Genomic DNA, 20,059 nt, shown 5'->3' with positions numbered 1-20,059 from the left:
TCACCCCCTGGGGATTTTGCCCATTTAATGGGGTTTTGACCTTTGAACAAGCATATCTCTCAAACCATGATGGATCTCATGACGAGCCACATACCATTGGAATCGGCATGACAAGAGAAAACTAATGATAGAGGTCCTGAGCCGAAGATCCTTGATCTTCATCCCCAGATGCTTCAACAAGTGTGGGGCTTCTAGGATTTTCCATGGGCTTTGACCAATGGAGCTTCCAATTGATGATGAATATTAAGAGCATTCAATAACTATCGTTGGCATAAATGACAACACCATTCAACATACTATAGATAAATGTACATGTGGAGCATACATATATGGTGCACAATATCTTTTAAGGTTGTATGAACCCATGGTTTCTATTGAAAGCAAAAGTATTAAGCTATGGACTATAATATTATTGCTACTATTCTGAGTCGCCGATAAGCTCTTACAACAAGACAAATTGAAGAAACAATTATATAGCAGCAATCAAATAGAGGGTTCAAAATAGACCTTTACAACAAATGTCTAGGGCAAAGGTGAATGTGTAAAGAGAAGAGACTCAAGTGGTGGTGGAGATGCAACCAAGAGCCTAAAGACCATCACCTACCACTATTGTGGCAAGATGGACCATATGAAGAAGCACTATAGAAAGAGATTGGTTAATCAGAAAACCAAATAGGGAGGGCCTCCTCAGAAGGCTAGTGTCGGAATATCTTTTAAGGTTGTATAAACCCTTGATTTCCATTAAAAGTATTCAGCTATGGATTGTAGCATTATTGCTACTATTTTGAGTTGCAAAACTATGCAATAAGCTCTTACAATAGGATAAATGGAAGAAACAATTATATAGCAACAATGAGACTGAGGGTTCAATATAGGCCTTTACAGCCACTGTCCAAGGCAAAGGTGAAGGTGTAAAGAAAAGAGACCCAAGCAGTGGTGAAGATGCAACCAAGAACCTAAAGACCATCACCTACCACTATTGTGGCGAGGTGGACCATATGAAGAAGTACTACAGAGAGAGGTTGGTTGATAAGAAAACCAACCATGGAGAGCCTCCTCAGAAGGCTAATGTCACAAAGTATAGAGGTAAAGGAATCAACCTTCTATGCATTCATGGCCAAGCAGCCAGCAAATCAATTCAAGACATCTGCTTGGTACAATGATTCAAGTGTATCACAACACTTCACTTACAGGTAGCATGGGTTCACAAAGCATATTGCTTGTTCTTCCAAAGACTCAATGGTCTACGATGGTGTGGAAGAGTACACAGTCATTGGCAAAGGGAATATTTTAATTTCCCTTGAGGCAAAATAATGACTTTCTTGAATGTGTACTATGTGCCAAGCATGGAACTAAATCTACTATTAGCTAGTCAAATTATGAGAAATTGCCCTCAACTATTAGCAATCACAAATGCTACATGTTGACAAGGAGACAAAGAAGATTATTGCTCTTGGTGTGGGGGATTATGGACTATTCGGATTGGTTGATATTGGACAATTCAGGGTGCATGCATTGACCCCCAAGAGTGCATCAAACATCAATACCTCTCTTAGCAGTATAGGTATCTTAACTTGACCTACCTCTCTTAATTATCTCGAAAGGATTTGGTAGATGGACTTCTTAACATCCAACACAATATTTAGGGTGTATGTGGAGTTTTCCCAGCAAGGAAGCGACACAGTGTCATTTGATAAAGTGTCATTTGATTAGAGAGTACTGCAATTGGTGCATGTAGACATTTGTGGACCAATGAACACAAGATTGGTTACCTGCACTGTGCTAGGTATTTCCTTCTTTTTGTTGATGGCAACATTAGGAAAATGTGGGTGTACTTTTTGAAATTGAATCTGAAGCATTAGCAGAAAAAGAGACGAGGTGTCACATTACCACTATTAGGTCAAACAATGGCATTGAATCTTATGCAAAAAAATCAATAACTTTTGTGCTAAACATGGGATCAAAAGATAGTTTACTACAGCCTACACCATAGAAAAATGGAGTGATTGAGAGACAAAACCATATTGTCACAAAGATGGATCTGTGTATTAAGGAGAACAATTGTGTTCCAACAAGTTTTGGGCTAATGCAATGTTTATAGTTGTATACCTATTGAATTGATCTCCAGCAATGGCATCAAAGCAAACCCTAAGGGAAGCATGGTCTGGGAGGAAACCCAGAGCGAGCCATCTCAAGGTCTTTGGCTCTACTGCTTAAGCCCAGACTCCAAATGAGAAGTGTAGTAAGTTAGACCCTAAGAACAAGACACTGATGATCACAAGGTACAACGACAATCATAAAGACTATAATTTGGTTGATGTTAACACCAATCGATGGAGCTTTAGTAGAGATGTTGTAGTTGATGAGGAAGTTAGACCATTCTAAACTTCTTCAAAGATCAAAATCATAGAATAGTAGTCTAGGGTTCTGCAATTTGTAAAGGTTGTCTCCCTTCTTTTGGTACTTCCTGCTCTTAATCCTTTACCTCAATTGGCATCGATCCACAAGACTTTCTGAAAGCCCTATCCTCCTCAAACTTCACATCCCTCTGCACCACTATTCTCCTAAGTGCAAGAATATAGACACTGTAAGCCTTTGAGGTTTCATTCTACAGTAGGCTCAAGCTTGGTCTTCTTCTCTGATGGGATGTGGCAATAAACCAAGCACCCACAAATACGAAAATGCCCAATCTTTGGTTTCTTCTATGTGTATGCCTCTTCAAGGATCGGCTTCCCCGACACCTTGGGTGGACTCTTGTTTTGCAAATAAACTGTCGTGTTACATGTTATTGCCCATAAGAACATAGGCAGATCTTCCCCAACAATGGCTTTATTCTTCCTTTTTGTACTCCATTCTCCTAGGGTTATATGGAATTACCAATTCCCTCTTAATTACAGAATCTGCACAAAACTCCTTTAAGGCATTTGAGTTGTACTCGCCACCATTGTCAAATCTACACAACTTCATCTTTCTCCCCTTCTAGTTCTCCACAAGAGCTTTAAAATCTTGGAACCCACTGAAGATATCGTCCTTAGTCTTCATAAAATAGATCCAAGTCTTCCTAAAATGGTCATCTATGAAGGTCACGCAGTAGTTGAACTGTTGAACCCTCCAATAAACATGGCTGACATGGGCCCACATACATCTAAATGGATCAAGTCAAAGATCCCCTGGGACCTGTTGTTATTGTTGGGAAACACAATCTTGGTGTACTTTCCCATGGCACACCCTTTGCAAACCTCCTATTGATTTGTAGTGAAATCTAGAAGACCTATTACAACCTCCCCGAGCACTTTGAGTGCTCCATGGTGCAAGTGTGCCATCCTCCTATGCCACAGCTCCCCCACGTCATGGCTATTGTTGTTGTTACTCACCAATGCTTTATCTGGCTCGAATTGAAGTTTGTACAACATGTTCCTTCTTACTCCAAGCACTTTTGTTGTGTTGAGGTCAAAACCTTCAAGACAAATATACACCTTCCCCTTCCAAAAAGTCACCACATAACCTTTGTCCTCCAAAGCTAAAATAGAGATCATATTCTTCTTTAATCATGGAATGTACAGGGTGTTGAAAAATGTGTAACTAGGTTCGATCTTCATAAGTATGAAATGTATTCTTGTAAATTATAAAATGAAAATAAATTATTATTATTGGAGCATGGGTTTCATGCTAAAGTTCTTTTATTTTATAGGTCAAGCACCCATTGAATGCTTCTAGGGTTTGTCCTAGGTTTAAGAGTCATTGTCATATATTGAAGACCCTATGGGCACATTGTATCTTGTAAAGAAAAATTTGTCTTTAAAGTGTCGAAATTCCCTCCAAGATCAAGTCAGCCTAGAAGTTGTCAAGTTGACCTACATGAAGAGTCACGTATACCCTTGAAAAAGCCTATATATAGAGAGGAACTCGTCCTCCATTAGACACACTCACTCACATCTCATTTTATGCGAATAAGAGGACAAGAAGAGGTCGAAGAAGGACAAAGAAGAAGTCGAAGAAGGACGAAGAAGAAGTCGAAAGAAGTCGAAGTGCTTGGGCTAGTTCTCTCTCTCCCACGTGCAAGTCAAAGCTAGGGTTTCTGCATTGGGGTTATCTTTAGTTCGATCTTGGAGGAAAGAGAGAAAGGAAGTCAAGCGAAGGTCACTTAGGGTGTCTCACTAGCCCTAAGTCTCAAGGAAAGGCAAGTGAAGGAAAGAGGAGGCCATACGAAGAAGATTGAAGTCTTCAAGAGGAGCAGCAGCAGTTGCCGAGAAATAAAATTTTGGATCTACAGTAGGAGGTCGAAGTTCTTACAGTAGGAGGCCGATTGATCTTGATCTTGGAGGGTATTTGTCTGAGACACTGGGTTATGGTATTCATCTATTGAAGGATCTATAAGAAGAGAATAGATTTAAGGGTTTTCCCGTCAAGAGGAGGGGTTTTGGCCCTTGCTTGCAACCTATATACTGTGTCACTGTTCTTATTGTTTTGATAGATGTTTGATGTATCTCACACTATAATAATAAGGAACAAAGCTAATAAAGTAGAAGGTAACACAAACAATTATCAAGTTAAAGAGAATTAACATATTCATTGCCCTATTGAATTCTCAACATGGTATCAGAGCTAAGGTTATCTAAGGGCATCATGACGATCTCCTCTACAGTGAAGAAGTTCATCATATCTCCTCTACAGGCGAAGTTCATGAAGATCTCCTCTACAGGCTAGTATCTCTTGTGGCCCAAGCCCTAGTTCACATTGAAATTAGCCCATGTGAACTTTGGCATAGAAGATTTGGTCATTTGCATTTAAAACCCTTCCAACTCTAAGTTCCATAGTAGATGGAATTCCTTATTTGAAGGAAGATCATGAAGGAGTGTGTAAGGGATGTGCATTGGGTAAGAATACCAAGAGACCATTTGGAAGCAGTGCTTCAAGGTCAAAAGAAATCTTGGATCGCATTCACTTTGATGTATGTGGCCCTATTACTCCTAAATCACTTGGAGGTCATCTAATATATGTCACATTTATAGATGATCATTCAAGAAAAACCTGGGTTTACTTAATGAAAACCAAGGATGAAGTATTTACAAAATTTCAAGAATTCAAAGTGGAGAACCTTACAGAAAGGAAAATCATGATACTAAGATCTGATAATGGAGGAGAATATATATCCAAAGAGATTATAGCATTCTGTAAGGAGTCTGGGATTAAGAGGGAGTTGATAGTCCCGTATAATCCCAAGCAAAATGGAGTTGTAGAACGAAAGAATAGATCCATTGAAGAAAGTGTAAAAGCAATGTTACACAATCAAGGGCGACCTAAGTTTCTGTGGGGTGAAGCCACAAAGACAATGTCTACTTTCAAAATCGAAGTCCCCACAGATCTCTAAACAACAAAACTTCGAAAGAAGTGTTCACTTGAAAGAAGCCATCTGTAGATCATCTTCGGATCTTTGGGTTGTCCTGTATATATCCATATACCAAAGGACAAAAGAAAGAAGCTAGATCCTTCAGGCATGAAGGGAACATTTGTTGGGTACAGCAACACATCGAAAGCTTCTAGGATCTACATGAAGGATGGACATCACATAGAACTCAATCGTGATGTCATAATTGATGAAAGCATAGCATTCAAGAAATCAAAGGAACTTTTCATAGACTCTGATGATGAAGAACTTCCAGTATTTGAGGAGGAAGTTGACAAGGGGGAAGAAGAATCACACCATGAAAAAGAAGGTCCTAGTGAGCCTTTTCAACCTGTGGTCATCCCTGAAACAATAAAAAGACCTAATTGGTTGAAATCTACTCTACTTGATGCAAAAGTTCATGGGGCAGTGAAAGGATCATCTAGAGAAAGCAATAAACCCTAAAGATATTCTAGGTATGTTGCATACATGACAAAACTAATAGAAAGCAAAACCATCCACTTTTGAAGAAGTTGTAAATAATCAAGAATGGAAAGATGCCATGAATGAAGAGTATCAATCTATAATGAAGAATGGAGCCTGGGAGATCGTACCTAGGCCCAAAGACAACTCTGTGGTTACTTCCAAGTGGATCTATAAGATCAAACATGTGGCAGATGGAAGTATAGATACGTATAAAGCAAGATTTGTGGCTAGGGGCTTCTCTCAACTTGAAGGCGTCAACTATGAAGAGACATTTGCTCCAATAGCAAGATATACAACGATTCGATCATTAGTCTCTCTAGCAGCATCAATGGGATGGAACATCCACCAATTGGATGTCAATATTGTGTTTCTGAATGGCACAATACGTGAAGAATTCTATATAGAGCAACCCTTGGGATTTGAAGTTAAAGATAGGAAGGAGTATGTTTGCAGATTGAAGAAAGCATTATATGGCCTCAAGCAGGCACCAAGGGCATGGTATGCTAGAATGGATGCATACCTACAAAGAATAGGCTTCGCAAAAAGTTCTGCTAATCCGAACCTTTATATTAAGGTTGTAGATGGAGAACCTGTAATCATTCTTCTGTATGTAGATGATATTCTCTTGACAGGTGTAGAAGGTAGAATTGAAGAATGTAAAAAGAAACTCGCAGCAAAATTTGACATGAAGGATCTTGGGTTGATGCATTACTATTTGAGACCAGAAGTCTAGCAAGGACCGAATGAAGTTTATTTGGGTCAAGGAAAGTACGTGATCAAGATGCTGAAGAGGTTTGACATGATGGATTGCAAACCTTTGACCACTCTGATGCTCACAAACTTAAAGAGACTAAGGAGTTCTAAATCAAGCCCTGTGGAGTTTAAAGAGACTAAGGACGAAGAAGAAGTCAAAGAAATTCAAAGTGCTTGGGCTAGTTCTCTCTCTCCCACGTGCAAATCAAAGTTAGGGTTTTTGCGTTGGGGTTATCTTTGGTTCGATCTTGGAGGAAAGAGAGAAAGGAAGTCAAGCGAAGGTCACTTAGGGTGTCTCACTAGCCCTAAGTCTTAAGGAAAGGCAAGCGAAGGGAAGAGGAGGCCATACAAAGAAGATTGAAGTCTTCAAGAGGAGCAGCAACAGTTGCAGCAGTTGCCGGGAGACAGAATTTCAGATCTGCAGTAGGAGGTCGAAGTTCTTACAGTAGGAGGCTGAGTTGATCTTGATCTTGGAGGGTATTTGTTTGAGTCACTAGGTCATGGTATTCGTCAATTAAAGGATCTATAAGAAGAGAAGAAATTTAAGGGTTTTCCCCTCAAGACAAGGGGTTTTGGCCCTGGCTTGCAACCTATATATTGTGTCATTATTCTTATTGTTTTGATAGTTGTTTGATGTATCTCACACTATAATAATAAGGAACAAAGCTAATAAGGTAAAAGGTAACACAAACAATTATCAAGTTAAAGAGAATTAACATATTCACTGCCATATTGAATTCTCAACACAGGGTACAGCCCGTCCTTCACCAATAAGGGTTTCCAGGATTCCCTCTAAAACTTGAGGATTCCACTGCCTACTGGCGTGTACTTGGCATTGTTACCAAAAGTTCAATGTGGAATTCCAAATTGTGATCCCCTAAACTGGTAAAGTAGTCTCGCACTTGAGTCATGTGACACGAAGCGCCACTATCAACGTACCACACACTGGTGGACAACAAACTAGTGAGACATGCGATGAGTGAAAACTCATCCTCAAATCTACCTGCAAACACGTTTACCTCAATTGTGGCAGCAAACTGCTTCTTTTGTTTGTTCTTTTCTTGTTAGAGCACTGGCTAGCATAATGTCCCGACTGGTGGCAACCAAAACATTTTACTTTGTTGATGTCTAACTTCCTTTTCTTGCCCTGTGAGGTAGCTCCTTTAGTCGAGCCTTTCTTGGCCTTTCCCTTGCTATTGGATGCTAAAGCCTCACCAAGTTTTCTTCCTCCTCACCCTTCTTTTGGTCTCCCCACTAAGACCCTTTTCAAATCTCTTCATGTATGAAATCATCCCACAGCCTTTCCCATGTGGGAAGATGCTCTCGTCCAATGATGCATTTAATAAATACATCCCATTGCTTTGTAAAGCCATTCAAGGCTTTTCACACTAATTCAGTGTCAAGAATTGTCTACCCTACGACTCCCATCTCATCTCGTACCTATGTCAGCCTAATAAGGTAAGAAGTCACACTTTCTCCCTCAGACATATTGGTGCTATGGAGTTTGTCCCTTAGTAACATCTTTCAATTCTAGTTGTCTCTAGTACAATTTTGTGAGTGCATCCCACATCTCCTTTTTTGTCTTCTTCTCTAAGGAATGGGGAATTAAGTGATCTTTTACCCTGTCCAAGATGATCCTTTGTGCCCTACCTACTTTCACCTCGTGGAGGTTTAACACAATAGGATCTGATGTAAACACATCCACTCTGGAGATAATTTGAGGCTTCCTCTAGTATGTCTTCATACCTGACAGTGGTTGCCATGGTAGATCAAACCCTTGATTAATTGTTGTTGAAGACCACGAACACCTTTGAGCTTGAACCTGTGCAATGCTTGAATTTCTTTCAAAGTCTTGGGTCTGATACCATGTTAGTTTTTCAAAACCCAGCAAAATGATTTAATGTGCCAATTAATTTTTATACCCAGATTTTCATTTTAGCAGAAAACTCAAATCTGAATTCCTGCACAGAAAATACTGCTTAGCTTCTAACAGATCTACACAGCAGAAACAAATATCAAGCACATTAAATTTGCCACAGCATTTTACTCTGAAAACCTAACTTGGGAAAACCAGCAATCGTGGTTTGTATTTCAGCTTGCAGAGGAAAATCAGAAGTTTTATTACAGCAACGGAACCTGTCCCAGCATCTAGAAATTTGAGCCAGACAGATCTGTCGAGGTCTGCACACCAAGCAGCAATCTGCTGCCTCGTGTGTGACAACAGTGCCGAGATCTGTATGCTGACAATGCCTCGATCTGCATGTCAACAGTGCCTAGATCTCCATGCTGGCATTGCATCAATCTGTGCGTTGCTGTACGCTCTTCAATATCTATGTACAGATCCATGTGCAGCCCTTTCACACGTGTGACATATCTTGGTTTGCGTGCCTGGCTGCCTAGACCTGTGTGTCGCCCTTTTCCTCTCCTTTTCCCCGCTGCTCCTAGGCTTGTGTGCCAACTTCCCGGAAGTTCATGTTGCCTTTGGAATGCGTGACAAGATCTCCTCAAGCAATAACTTTTATAATTTTTCCTTTGCCTTGAGATCATAAAGTCAGAGATTAACGAAATCATCGTCGCAATTCACAATCTTGAGATCTTTAACATTAATTAATTAATGTGCTTAGGAAAAATAAAAAGTCACTTTGCTCAAAAATTTTGTCAGGCATCTTCTGCATGCTCAATATTATGCCTATGCAGAATCACTTGTCCGAGCTACCAAACTTTAACACTTTTATGGTCTGAAACAGGTACTGCATGCATGGTACCCCAAGATCATTCAATATCTTTCAGATTTGTGTTTCAATAAGACAGATGCAGATTCCAATCCTTAATATTTAGTTGATCATTCTAATCTAGTTGGTTTAGTCCTATATGTAGATGATCTCATACTTGAGGGCATGGTGCATTTTGGACTAAGGTGTGTTGGTAATGTTGAAGTGTTATGAGAGGTCTTTCAGTTTAGGCTGTTTAGTTTCCAGTAAAAATTATTTTAAATTGCAGAATCTGTTTACCGTGGTTTAGAAAATTCTACAGAAATCTCTGAAATAATAAATCCCATAGGTCCATGTCAAAGCTTAGCAAAAATCTCCGAACAGCAAAAGACCATGTTTAGTGGTCTTTGTTTTCCTCAATAACAACTCTCACTTGTTTGATGGTTCTGTCTGGACTCTGCTTGGTCGTTTGCACAACAGTGCAGCAAATATTCACCAAGAGTGACATCAATTGCAACAAGGCATGCAATTAATGGAACAATGGAAGTGGAAGATTATATATAAAAAAAGGATCAAATCACTCAGACCACTAAAATCATTTATAAGAAAGAAAAAAAATGAGACACAATCTGATCTCCTGAGGACCCACACAAGACTTTTTCATTTAAAATTATTTAATCTGTGTTTTGTCTTATCTGCATTAATAGCAATATAACTAGAATTCAGGCACAAATATCAAGATTTCCTAGTATTAGGATGACATTGTAGGACTGTCAGTGGGATAGATACGTGGTGAATACCAACAGTTTTCTCACCTAACTGCATTTATGGCAACAAGCTCTGAATAAAGTGAAACGAGCTCTCTATCATGAATTTGATGTTACAGTTGAGAACGCCAGTAATTCAATAGTTATCCAAGAGGTTTTGTGGACTGATAAATAATGTCAAAGACAGGCAAACAAAAAAAAATAGCTGTAAATGGACCAACAAATAAAGATATTATTAAAAAAAAACAACAACAACAACAAAAACACATGGTAAAATAAAAACCTCAAACTATAACCTAGTTTAAGGAGACACAAAAGCAACCACAGAATTTCCAAATAAACATAAAATCATGCACAATCAATCAATGCCACCACATCAAGGTTCTTAAAGGGCTTCAGGCTCTTGATCAAATGGCAATCTCATACCCTCACGCATGATAGAATCAACTGGAAACATTGCAAACCCCCCTCACCAAAACACTGCTTGCAAGATGATTCTGTTTGCAGTAATGTAAACAAACAATCAATGGGATTGTACTCTAGACACATTGCGAGGTTTGTGCCTCCTTTTCCCTTCACTTTTGATTGCATTTCCTTCCCCGGGTGAGCGAAGTAAAGGAGAAAGGGAGCACTATTTTCAGTATAACTTTGAGGACTAACCCTTTCTCGTTTTCTTTGAATTATTCTCTCTTCTTCCGTGACTGTAGGAATGAGGTGTTGTTCAGATTACTGTTCAGCTTGGGTAGTCTAAATATCTTGATATCATCAGGTGACTGAAATAGCATTTTTCCACCTCTGCTAAAGGGGACCCTGCTTGGAGGTTATCACTACACTTGGACTCAATGTGCCTTTGTGCTTGGGGTGTACCCATTGGAGGAAATGACTCCCCTCCTTCCTTAGCCGTCCTGAACGCCCTTGGACTCCTACAGCATGAAATCAGCTGGAGGTAGACAGGTCAATCTTGGGATCTTTTTTATTTTTTGATTGTACAAATTGTTTTTCTTCTTACGTCTTTGAGTCTCCTAGAGCACGAAATCAAGTGTAGCTAGATAGATCAATCTTAGGAGCTTTTGATTCTTTGATTGAAAAAATTGTTTTTCTTCTTACATCTTTGAGACTCCTACAGCATGAAATCAACTGAAGCTAGACGAATCGATCTTGGGAGCTTTTGATTCTTTGATTGTACAAATTGTATTTTCTTCTTAAACATCACTAGCCGAAATTGAGATTGATCATCTTCATTGCTTCATTCCTTGTTCCCCTAAGATTGATTAGGAGCAGAAGGAGCATCATGCTAGCAATTCCTAACAAAATGCCCAAATCTGTGGCAAATATTACACCAGCTATAGATGAAATGCCTCCAAGAGACCTTCATCCAACTCGACTTCAACACAAATACAAGCACACAAAAATTGGCATCCCTTGTGTTCTACCACTTCAAATAACTTCCCAAAGTCACCATTGATATCCTTTGGAATAGCTTTGTCCCAAAAGATCAACAAAAAAGGGGATGCAAACCCATACCAAAACGAGGAGAATTCCTCCATTGGATTGAAGTTTAGAGACTGATGATTTAGATACAGTGCAGCAGTGCCTGGAATCCTGTAAAACAAGGGCCTGAGCAAAAGATTAAATCCTAATCTTCTTCAGATATGGACAAGAAAGCAAAAAACAACCTCTTCAACGTGCAAAAACAGAGAGTTGTCCCTACATATTTGGAGCCCAATAATCTGAGAACCATATGTCTACTGCAATGGGACTATGACGCAACCCAGTGAATTTACATATCAATGCTCATCCTGTGAGGATGGACACTTTCCATCAAGTTTCTGAGGTCTAGATCGACAGAGATGGGATCATTGCCTTCTTCACAAATTGACTTGTTGGGGGCAACTTCACAGGCATCAATAAGGCGGCTAACAGATCTTCAAGAAATGTATTTGGATGATCAAAACCAAGTTTGGACAAATTAGTAGAGACTTGTGACATGAGCAGAATCATCCAGCTCGAGCAGTACCAAGGAGGGGTGTCCTAGTCTCAGGGAGGCTAGAAACCCTAGCCAAAAGGAGATTGAGCGGAGCTAGACAGCATGTCATTTGCTCTCTTAATCAACCTATACCTTACAAATTTTACGTGCAAGATGTAAGTGCTATTAGTTGTCTTTAATGTTGAATGATCTATGACATATTCCAATATGGTCAATTGGGTCTCTAGGTTGAGTAGTTGGGAGGAATGATTGTTATACTCCCCACCCAGCTTCAATTCTTGCAAGTGCAAAGTTGGGATCTTAATGAGCATATTGTTGTGATGGCCTTAAGCCCTTTGTTCAGAATGCCATAAGCTTCTGGGGAATGTGCTTTGCCCTGGGTACCATCCACAGAGAGAAGAAGGGCTACCCAATATTTATTTCATGAAAAAGAAAAAAAATAAAATTTAAATATAAAGATCTCTCTCCCCTCTCTACACACACACACAGAGTGTATATGTACATATGTATGTGTTTCAAGATGGCAATGAAATAGCCTAAAAGAATTGGAATTTATTTGGAGCTTTTCAAAATTTCCCTTTGCATTCATAAATGAATAGACATGCATATGAAAGAATTTAAAATGCAATCAAAGTATTGCAATGAGGGAAAAATTAACCTGAACAGCAATCACAAGACTTGTGTACCCTTGCAGAACATACATTAATGCAGAAACCAATCATATCACAATATGTTACTTGCATGAGTATTTATGTTGCAAAAGACATCTTGAGTCAAAGTGATATGGTTCAAACCTGTCAAACATGTTTTGCAATATACACCAGTTTAGGGTCCATTCCAGAGTCTTTGTCAACATCAGGCGATTCTCAGTGCCATTGGCTTTATGAACCACAGGACCTGCACCAGGAACCCACCGAGGAATAGGCATGGCAAGCACACCCTTGTTCAACATCCCGATTAAGAAATTGTCTTTGCGCATGATACGCATTACAACATCATGAGCTGAAAGATCTTTGACAACACAGAGTCGCTGAATGCTTTGAAATTGAACGGTCTTTTCCAACACAGATGACCAGGAGATAGTTTGCATTTCCCGATCTGTAATTTTGAGGCTGCAAAAGAGGCACACACAACAATGTATCTAGTCATTTGAATGCAATATTACTCTGCTTTTGTAAATCATAAACTTAAATGCTAGTCTACAATCAATTTATCAAAAAGAGAGAGAGAGAGGACCTGTTCTTATAAAAATCGCGGATCTCAAGTGTGTCTTTCAGCTGGGCAAAAAATCTCAGAAAACAGAATATCCAGTATAATGAAAATATCCCTAAATATACAACCACCACCCCAGTGAAAACAGTAAATGGCCTAAAGGGATTCTTATAGAATGCCTCCTTAGCAAGATCACAAGGCTTACTGCCTGATCCAACTGCAAGTCCACATTTTCTGAGACCGTGCCAATCCAAAAATAATAAGATCAAACCTGAGACACCAATGGTGAAGCCCAAACATGAAATCTCAACTATCCACCGAGTCACAATACACCAAAGCCCCTTTTCACAATAGTAATTGTATAAGCGTTCAAAAAAGCGATCTAGATCTGAAATTGGCCCCACTTTTACTCTTTCACCCTTAAGAAGGTCCGAAGGATTTTCAATGTCACCACTTGGCAATCTTTGATAATCAGAAAGCTCAATCTCAGGGGGTTCACTACTTAACAGCCCTGCTGTTGAAGAAGCCTCGCCATGATACATTGTTGACGGCCATTTAAAAAACCTCCTTGACACATTTGCACTCCACCTCTCACTGGACATTTTCATTAACCACATGGTGCAGTTTGAATACAACACGCCATTATACAAGAAGATCACTTCCTAGTGCAGGTTGATCTTAATTGTTGGAGCATTAGCCTACAAAAATAACAACACAGTGCACAACTCTGTCATATAATTTTGAGGTCCTAGATCAGAAAGAAATGTAATATTTCCACAATCAACTCTGTATAGTTGTGCATATCATAATTCCCAACACAAGCAACTTCTCATCCTACAAAGACAAACATCTTCTCAACAGACAGAGTCAGAGTGTGATGACCCTTGTCAAGGTTTTATGCATAAACATCTATAACAACTCTCAGGGAAAATCATTTCTTCAGTTTGCCATATTTCAATAACAGATTAGAAAATAGCATAGTATAAAATGTTAAGTAATTCAAGATTATAAACAACTCTCAGGGAAAATCATTTCTTCAGTTTGCCATATTTCAATAACAGATTAGAAAATAGCATAGTATTAAATGTTAAGTAATTCAAGATTATAAAAGACACATCCACTGCAAGCATTTATACATTCACTAGTAATGAGATTCTAATTGCAAATTTTGAAACACAAACGCACAATGCAACTCCTAACAGAATATTTATAGAGTATTATAACACTCTCAATTCTTGCCTGACTTAAATAGCCAATTTGAGGTCCACCAGTTAACCGATCAATGAATGCTATCCCTAAGAATACTCTAATTATGTGCAATCTACAAACAGGATCCCAATCTCCATAACTGCAACTTCGGTTCAAATAATCTCAAATAGTCTGAAAGAGATACATAATATACAAAAACAAAATAAAAAATGCACAAAAGTAATATAACAACAATACACACAAGTAATAGAACAACAATACACACAAGTAATAGTATCATCGTGTTAATAGAGTAGAGTTGATATAAAGGTTGACCCAACTTGATAGGGGCCGTTCAACAAAATTTCCACCAAAGATGAATGCACAATTGTTCCCTTGACTATAAATTTACAATGATTTCATAACTAATACTCCCAGGACCCTTACCTGCAGTTTTCAACGCACCAACCAAAATGAGTCAACTTAACCCAAACTAAAGTTCTCCGACAAGCAAGGTTCAACCAGTCAAGCACATGCTAAGATCTAAAATTACTCTAATTATTTGTACTCTTTGAGCAACGATCTACCCCCCAAGTTGATGTAGAACCTGTAGCAATGAGGTTTGGAATGGTATTTACCAATATATTGTCTTTATCTAAACTTGATGGACAGCATACAACAATCCCCGCCCGTGTATGGAACAAATTTATGGCCCTGTATCTTTTACAGGAAGAGCCATTGCAACATTTGATCTGCAGAAACTAGGGAATCATAGATCCTAGAAACATTTAAAAGTTAATCATTTCCAAAAAGCTTGCTACCCCTGCCTCTAGATCCAAGCATGCAGAGAAGCAACAAAAACCAAATTTTTAACCCTAGGGTAACCAGTAACAATTAACTGGTGAGGGGCATTGCAAGCGATCCCAGAAAGAAGTGCAAAACACATATCCACACACACTGGAATCAAACCAGTCACCAGGACAACAACTAAAGCATGAACCTTAGCCAGTCAAAAATGGCCTCTTAATGATTTGCTGTCTGCACCCCATGAACAAAATTTACAGAGATGCAGCAACGACCAGCTATTTGAAACTAATGCAGGTAGTGGTGAAGCATAAAAAATAACCACAGAAGCCACAAGTGCAAAACTCATGTCCACCCACACCGGCATCAAGCCTGTCGTCAACTTGCCATCCAACAGATGACAGAAGCATTAAAAGTAAGTTCTAACCTAATGCTTTACCCTGACTTTAAGAAAAAACACACAGCGAAGCGGCAGAGATCTAATATTTCAGCCTAAGGATACCTGGCAGATGGAAATGATTGTGGAAGAATTAACAATTACTTCATCAAAAAGTGCAGCACCCATATCCACCCACACTAACATCAAGCCCGCAACTTGACAATTATTCAACATTATCAGCCAAAAGGTGTACATGATGACAACAGCGTGAAGCGACAGAGATCTAATATTTCAGCCTAAGGATACCTAGCAGATGCAAATGATTGTGGAAGAATTAACAATTACTTCATCAAAAAGTGCAGAACCCATATCCACCCACACTAACATCAAGCCCGCAACTTGACAATTATTCAACATTATCAGCCAAAAGGTGTACATGATGACAACAGCGTGTTGGTTCACTGGTAAACCGTAAAGCCAACGGATAATTGAGCCACGCACCAGGGTTCCATTCTGTTGTTGTCTACACCACCCAAATGGCATAGCCAAATACTAAATAGGGATGATGCCAGGTGCAAGTCCCAGGCGATTTTTGTGAAATTATCCCTCTGGCCTGGCAACAAAGCCGAAGGAAGTCCATGTTATGTGTTGCAACCTCCCTCGGGCTGTGTTTCTCGGAAAGCAACCTCGAAAAAAAAAAATTAAAAAAATGTAACTGTAGGCCAAAAGCAGCAAAGGAGCATTGTGCCAGCAGCCTAAAAACACTATTGACACGCCTCTATGCTGGCAGTGTTACACGGGATATAACTTTGTTCAATCATTTTCCGAGTTAACAACTAAATGTACGCTCCCATAAATTTAGTTACATGTCTCAGTACTACACAACATATGAAGCAAGAACCCGTGCCAATGTATTTGGCACTGGAACAAGTAAGGAGCTCACAGACAGCACCACCAGATATCCTATATCTTAGGGCTTGTTATTTTAGGAAATAATTTTTATTCACGATACCTACCATACAGAAGGGAATAACTCTAAAGAGTCAAGTTCAATTCAATACAAAAGAAAACAATATACCGATAAAAAACAATGATTCCGATTGCATAATACCTAAAACCAGGAGACAGCATTCATTCAGGCAAAAAAAAAAATGTTTGTATATATTTCCGCCACAAAACCCAGCAAACAGATCAAATAATCTCCAAACCCTCTATCACGGAAAGCGAAATTGAACCTTGACATACCTCCGTGGTGCCAGAAATACGCGCCCGAAACCCTGTATTGCGATTTTCTCCGCCAGGAAACCCTTGAAGCAGCAAATTCCCGTGACCCAAAAGCAGTCCCTTTACACAATCGCCCAGAAACTCATCGCCGCGAAAAAACGAGGAGTTTTCTTCGAGCGCTAGTTAGAAATTTGGACGCCTAAAAAATAGGGAAACACATATATTATTTTAAGGCGTTGTGTGAAGGATGAATTGAGATTCAATGAGCACCACGAATCATAGAAATCACAATTTCAAGAACCACGCCAAAGTGTGGGAAAGCTGGAAATGGCCCCCGCTCGTAAGACGAACGGTTCAGTCGAGAGATGGAAATTGTAATGCTTTTCCTGCTAATTTTCACTTATTTATTTAGATTCGTCTTTAGTTTTAAAAGAGGTCGCACACTTTGCGATTCCTTGTCCTTTTATACATAGATATATATTTATATCTTGCTGCCAGCGGTCAACCCGTTTGTGTACCGGTTTGTGCGGGAGCTTTCATAGCCTGTAAACGGGGTTCAATATTTAGGAAAAATAGTTACTGTGCTCTCGCAAAACGTTGTTTGGAGCGGTTGAGCTGTTATAATCGTTGAATCAGACTGAATTATTATTATAAAATCCTAATGAAACGTGTTTTAATGAGTGGTGTATACTCAATAATTAAGTATAGTTTTGAAATTTTCACATATATTTGGAGGATATATATTGCGATATTTTTGAAAATTTTTATCAGTTTTATTTTTTTAATATAATAAATATATCTATTTATATATTTAAAAAGGAAAATTATACAATCATTTATTATTTTAATTTAAAATTGACATTTTTAATCACTTATATTGCGATATTTTTTATCAGTTTTTTTAATATAATAAATATATTTATTTGTATATTTAAAAAAGGAAATTAATACAATCATTTATTATTTTTATTTAAAATTAACATTTGTAATCACTTATATTGCGATATTTTTGAAAGTTTTTATCAGTTTTATTTTTTTAATATAATAAATATATTTATTTATATATTTAAAAGGGAAAACTATACAATCATTTATTGTTTTAATTTAAAATTGACATTTTTAATCACTTATATTGGGATATTTTTGAAATTTTTTATCAGTTTTATTTTTTTAATATAATAAATATATTTATTTATATATTAAAAAAGGAAAATTATACAATTATTTATTATTTTAATATAATAAATATATTTAGTTATACATTAAAATAGGAAAATTATACAATCATTTATTATTTTAATTTACAATTGACATTTTTAATCACTTTTTTTTTAAAATCAAAAATAGAATTCAAAATTATAATATAAATAATATTAGTTATATAAGCAATAATTGGAGTTTAATAAGTTAATTTGAGTGTATAAAAAAGTTATGGGTAAAATTTTTTGTATTATTACATCTTACTCAATATTCTTACAGAGTTAGGTTGCCAAAATAGTAATAGATTAGTTTATGCTAGGTACTATTCTCTAAATGAGAAGAAGTATCTAAAGGATTTGTATCATCCTCTAAATAAGAAGAAGTGAGAATTTGTTGTTGGTTTACCCTACTAACTATCTTCTAAATAAGAATAAATATCTTTAACACCATCTTCTAAATGAAGGGAAGTGCCCACAAAATTTTCACAATATATGTATTTTATCGCATTTAAAAAAAAAAAAAAAAAAGAATTATATTTATATATAATTGATTAGAATGTTTACCATATTCTTCTATTTAATAGATGGCTTAAATTAATCCTAAAAAAAACTAAAAATAAAAACCTTTTATTTCTATTTAAAAAAGAATGACAAAAATCCAAACCCATTTCATTTCATTTTCATCACATTGTTTGTGATCTTTCTTCTCATAATTACTATGATAGAGAGTAAAGTCAATAGCTTTGCCCAAAAAATTATAAGTTATAATCTTGGACCCACTTTATATAGTGTGTTGTTATATCTTGTTTATGTGAAGATAAAATTTATATTTTTATGAATTGCAAATATATAGAACTACTTATTAAAAAAACATTATTTCTATGGTTGATGTTATGTTTTATAACATTTTTTTAATTTGTGATTGTTATCTATGTAATGTAATTAATATTTTTTTTTTTTGGCATTTGTCTATTTTATAGTTGTTGTCAATGTTCTAATAACAAACTTAAGTGATTAGACAATTTGTGGTGATGATATTCAAGTTAAAAATTTGGTAAACACATTCCTTATGAGAAAATGATAGATTAAAGTATTCCAAAATGTGACTTGTGTTAAAGTGATAATATCAATTCATGATAAAGTGTTAAATATAGTTTACATTTAATGTGGATTTTTATGGGCATAATTTAAACTTATTAAGTTTATGTGGATTTTTATGGGCATGACTTAAACTTATTAGGTTTATGTAGATGAAATAAGTGTAAAATAAATTCATCTTCATTTGTTAATAAAATTTGATCAATTAGCATTTATTGGTTTCTTATTATTTCGGTCTCTTACGAAGGCTAAAAAATTCACTATCGAGGGGGACTATGAGGATATACTTCTGGATTATTCAAAGGACCCATTTATTAATGAGTGTATATTCATCTTGGTGACAGTCTCCTCCCAGTTGACGGTAGGCTCCTCATTTTGTCACAGCACTGAGTATCTATCGAAGCCCATACCGCTTTCTAGGGTTTCACCCCTTTTGTCAGCTCTTTCTTTGGATGGGCTAGAACTATTAGGGTCCATTCAGTCACCCCAAAGTCTATTTGACACATATGAGACCACAGAAGCCACCTCTGAGGGACTGAGATCAGATGCCTTTTCTACCACACACCCCCTTATCAGACCACTGACCCCATCACTACTTTACACCCACTAATCATTACTCTCTCGCTTCCTTCTCGGACTCCTCAGCCTTTTTTTTGTTGCTACTCTATCACCATCCCTATTCCTTCCTCTACCTCATACATTTCCCTCTACTCCAGGCTCCCTTCCCCTACCCTCCTCCCCTATCATCGTCGTCAGACCCCATCCTCCTTTAGTCCCACGACAGCACAACACCTCTATACATTTGCGGAGAGACCCCACCTCAATGACAGTCGACACTAATGTTCCTCTACAACAGATGGCTAGA

At 37.6% G+C, this 20,059-nt stretch overlaps 1 protein-coding gene across 8 annotated transcripts in view; it reads right to left on the bottom strand.

The window, feature by feature from the left end:
• The window catches only part of LOC149147628 (autophagy-related protein 9-like), a 31,805-nt gene extending 14,472 nt beyond the window's left edge, over positions 1-17,333 (bottom strand). For 5 of the 8 annotated variants that reach the window (XR_016263296.1, XR_016263297.1, XM_089443449.1 and 2 more), the window contains exons 1-3: positions 16,919-17,333; positions 13,327-14,000; positions 12,885-13,202 (exon numbers count right to left, since the gene is read on the bottom strand). Coding sequence is in view for 5 of the 8 variants with exons in the window: in XM_089443449.1 (XP_089299575.1) it covers positions 12,885-13,202; positions 13,327-13,919 (911 nt within the window). In the remaining 3 variants the exon portion in view is untranslated. The remainder of the gene's footprint in view (positions 1-12,884; positions 13,203-13,326; positions 14,001-16,918) is intronic. The other 3 variants (XR_016263295.1, XM_089443446.1, XM_089443447.1) reach the window with 1 other exon arrangement.
• Between the last annotated feature and the right edge of the window lie 2,726 nt (positions 17,334-20,059).

Source organism: Pinus tabuliformis, chromosome 9 (assembly GCF_031772625.1).
Source record: "Pinus tabuliformis cultivar Carrire ecotype Pingquan chromosome 9, CPIR1, whole genome shotgun sequence".
NCBI lineage: Eukaryota > Viridiplantae > Streptophyta > Pinopsida > Pinales > Pinaceae > Pinus > Pinus tabuliformis.
The sequence above is the reverse complement of the archived record's forward strand: the minus strand, read 5'-3'. Positions and strand labels throughout refer to the sequence as shown.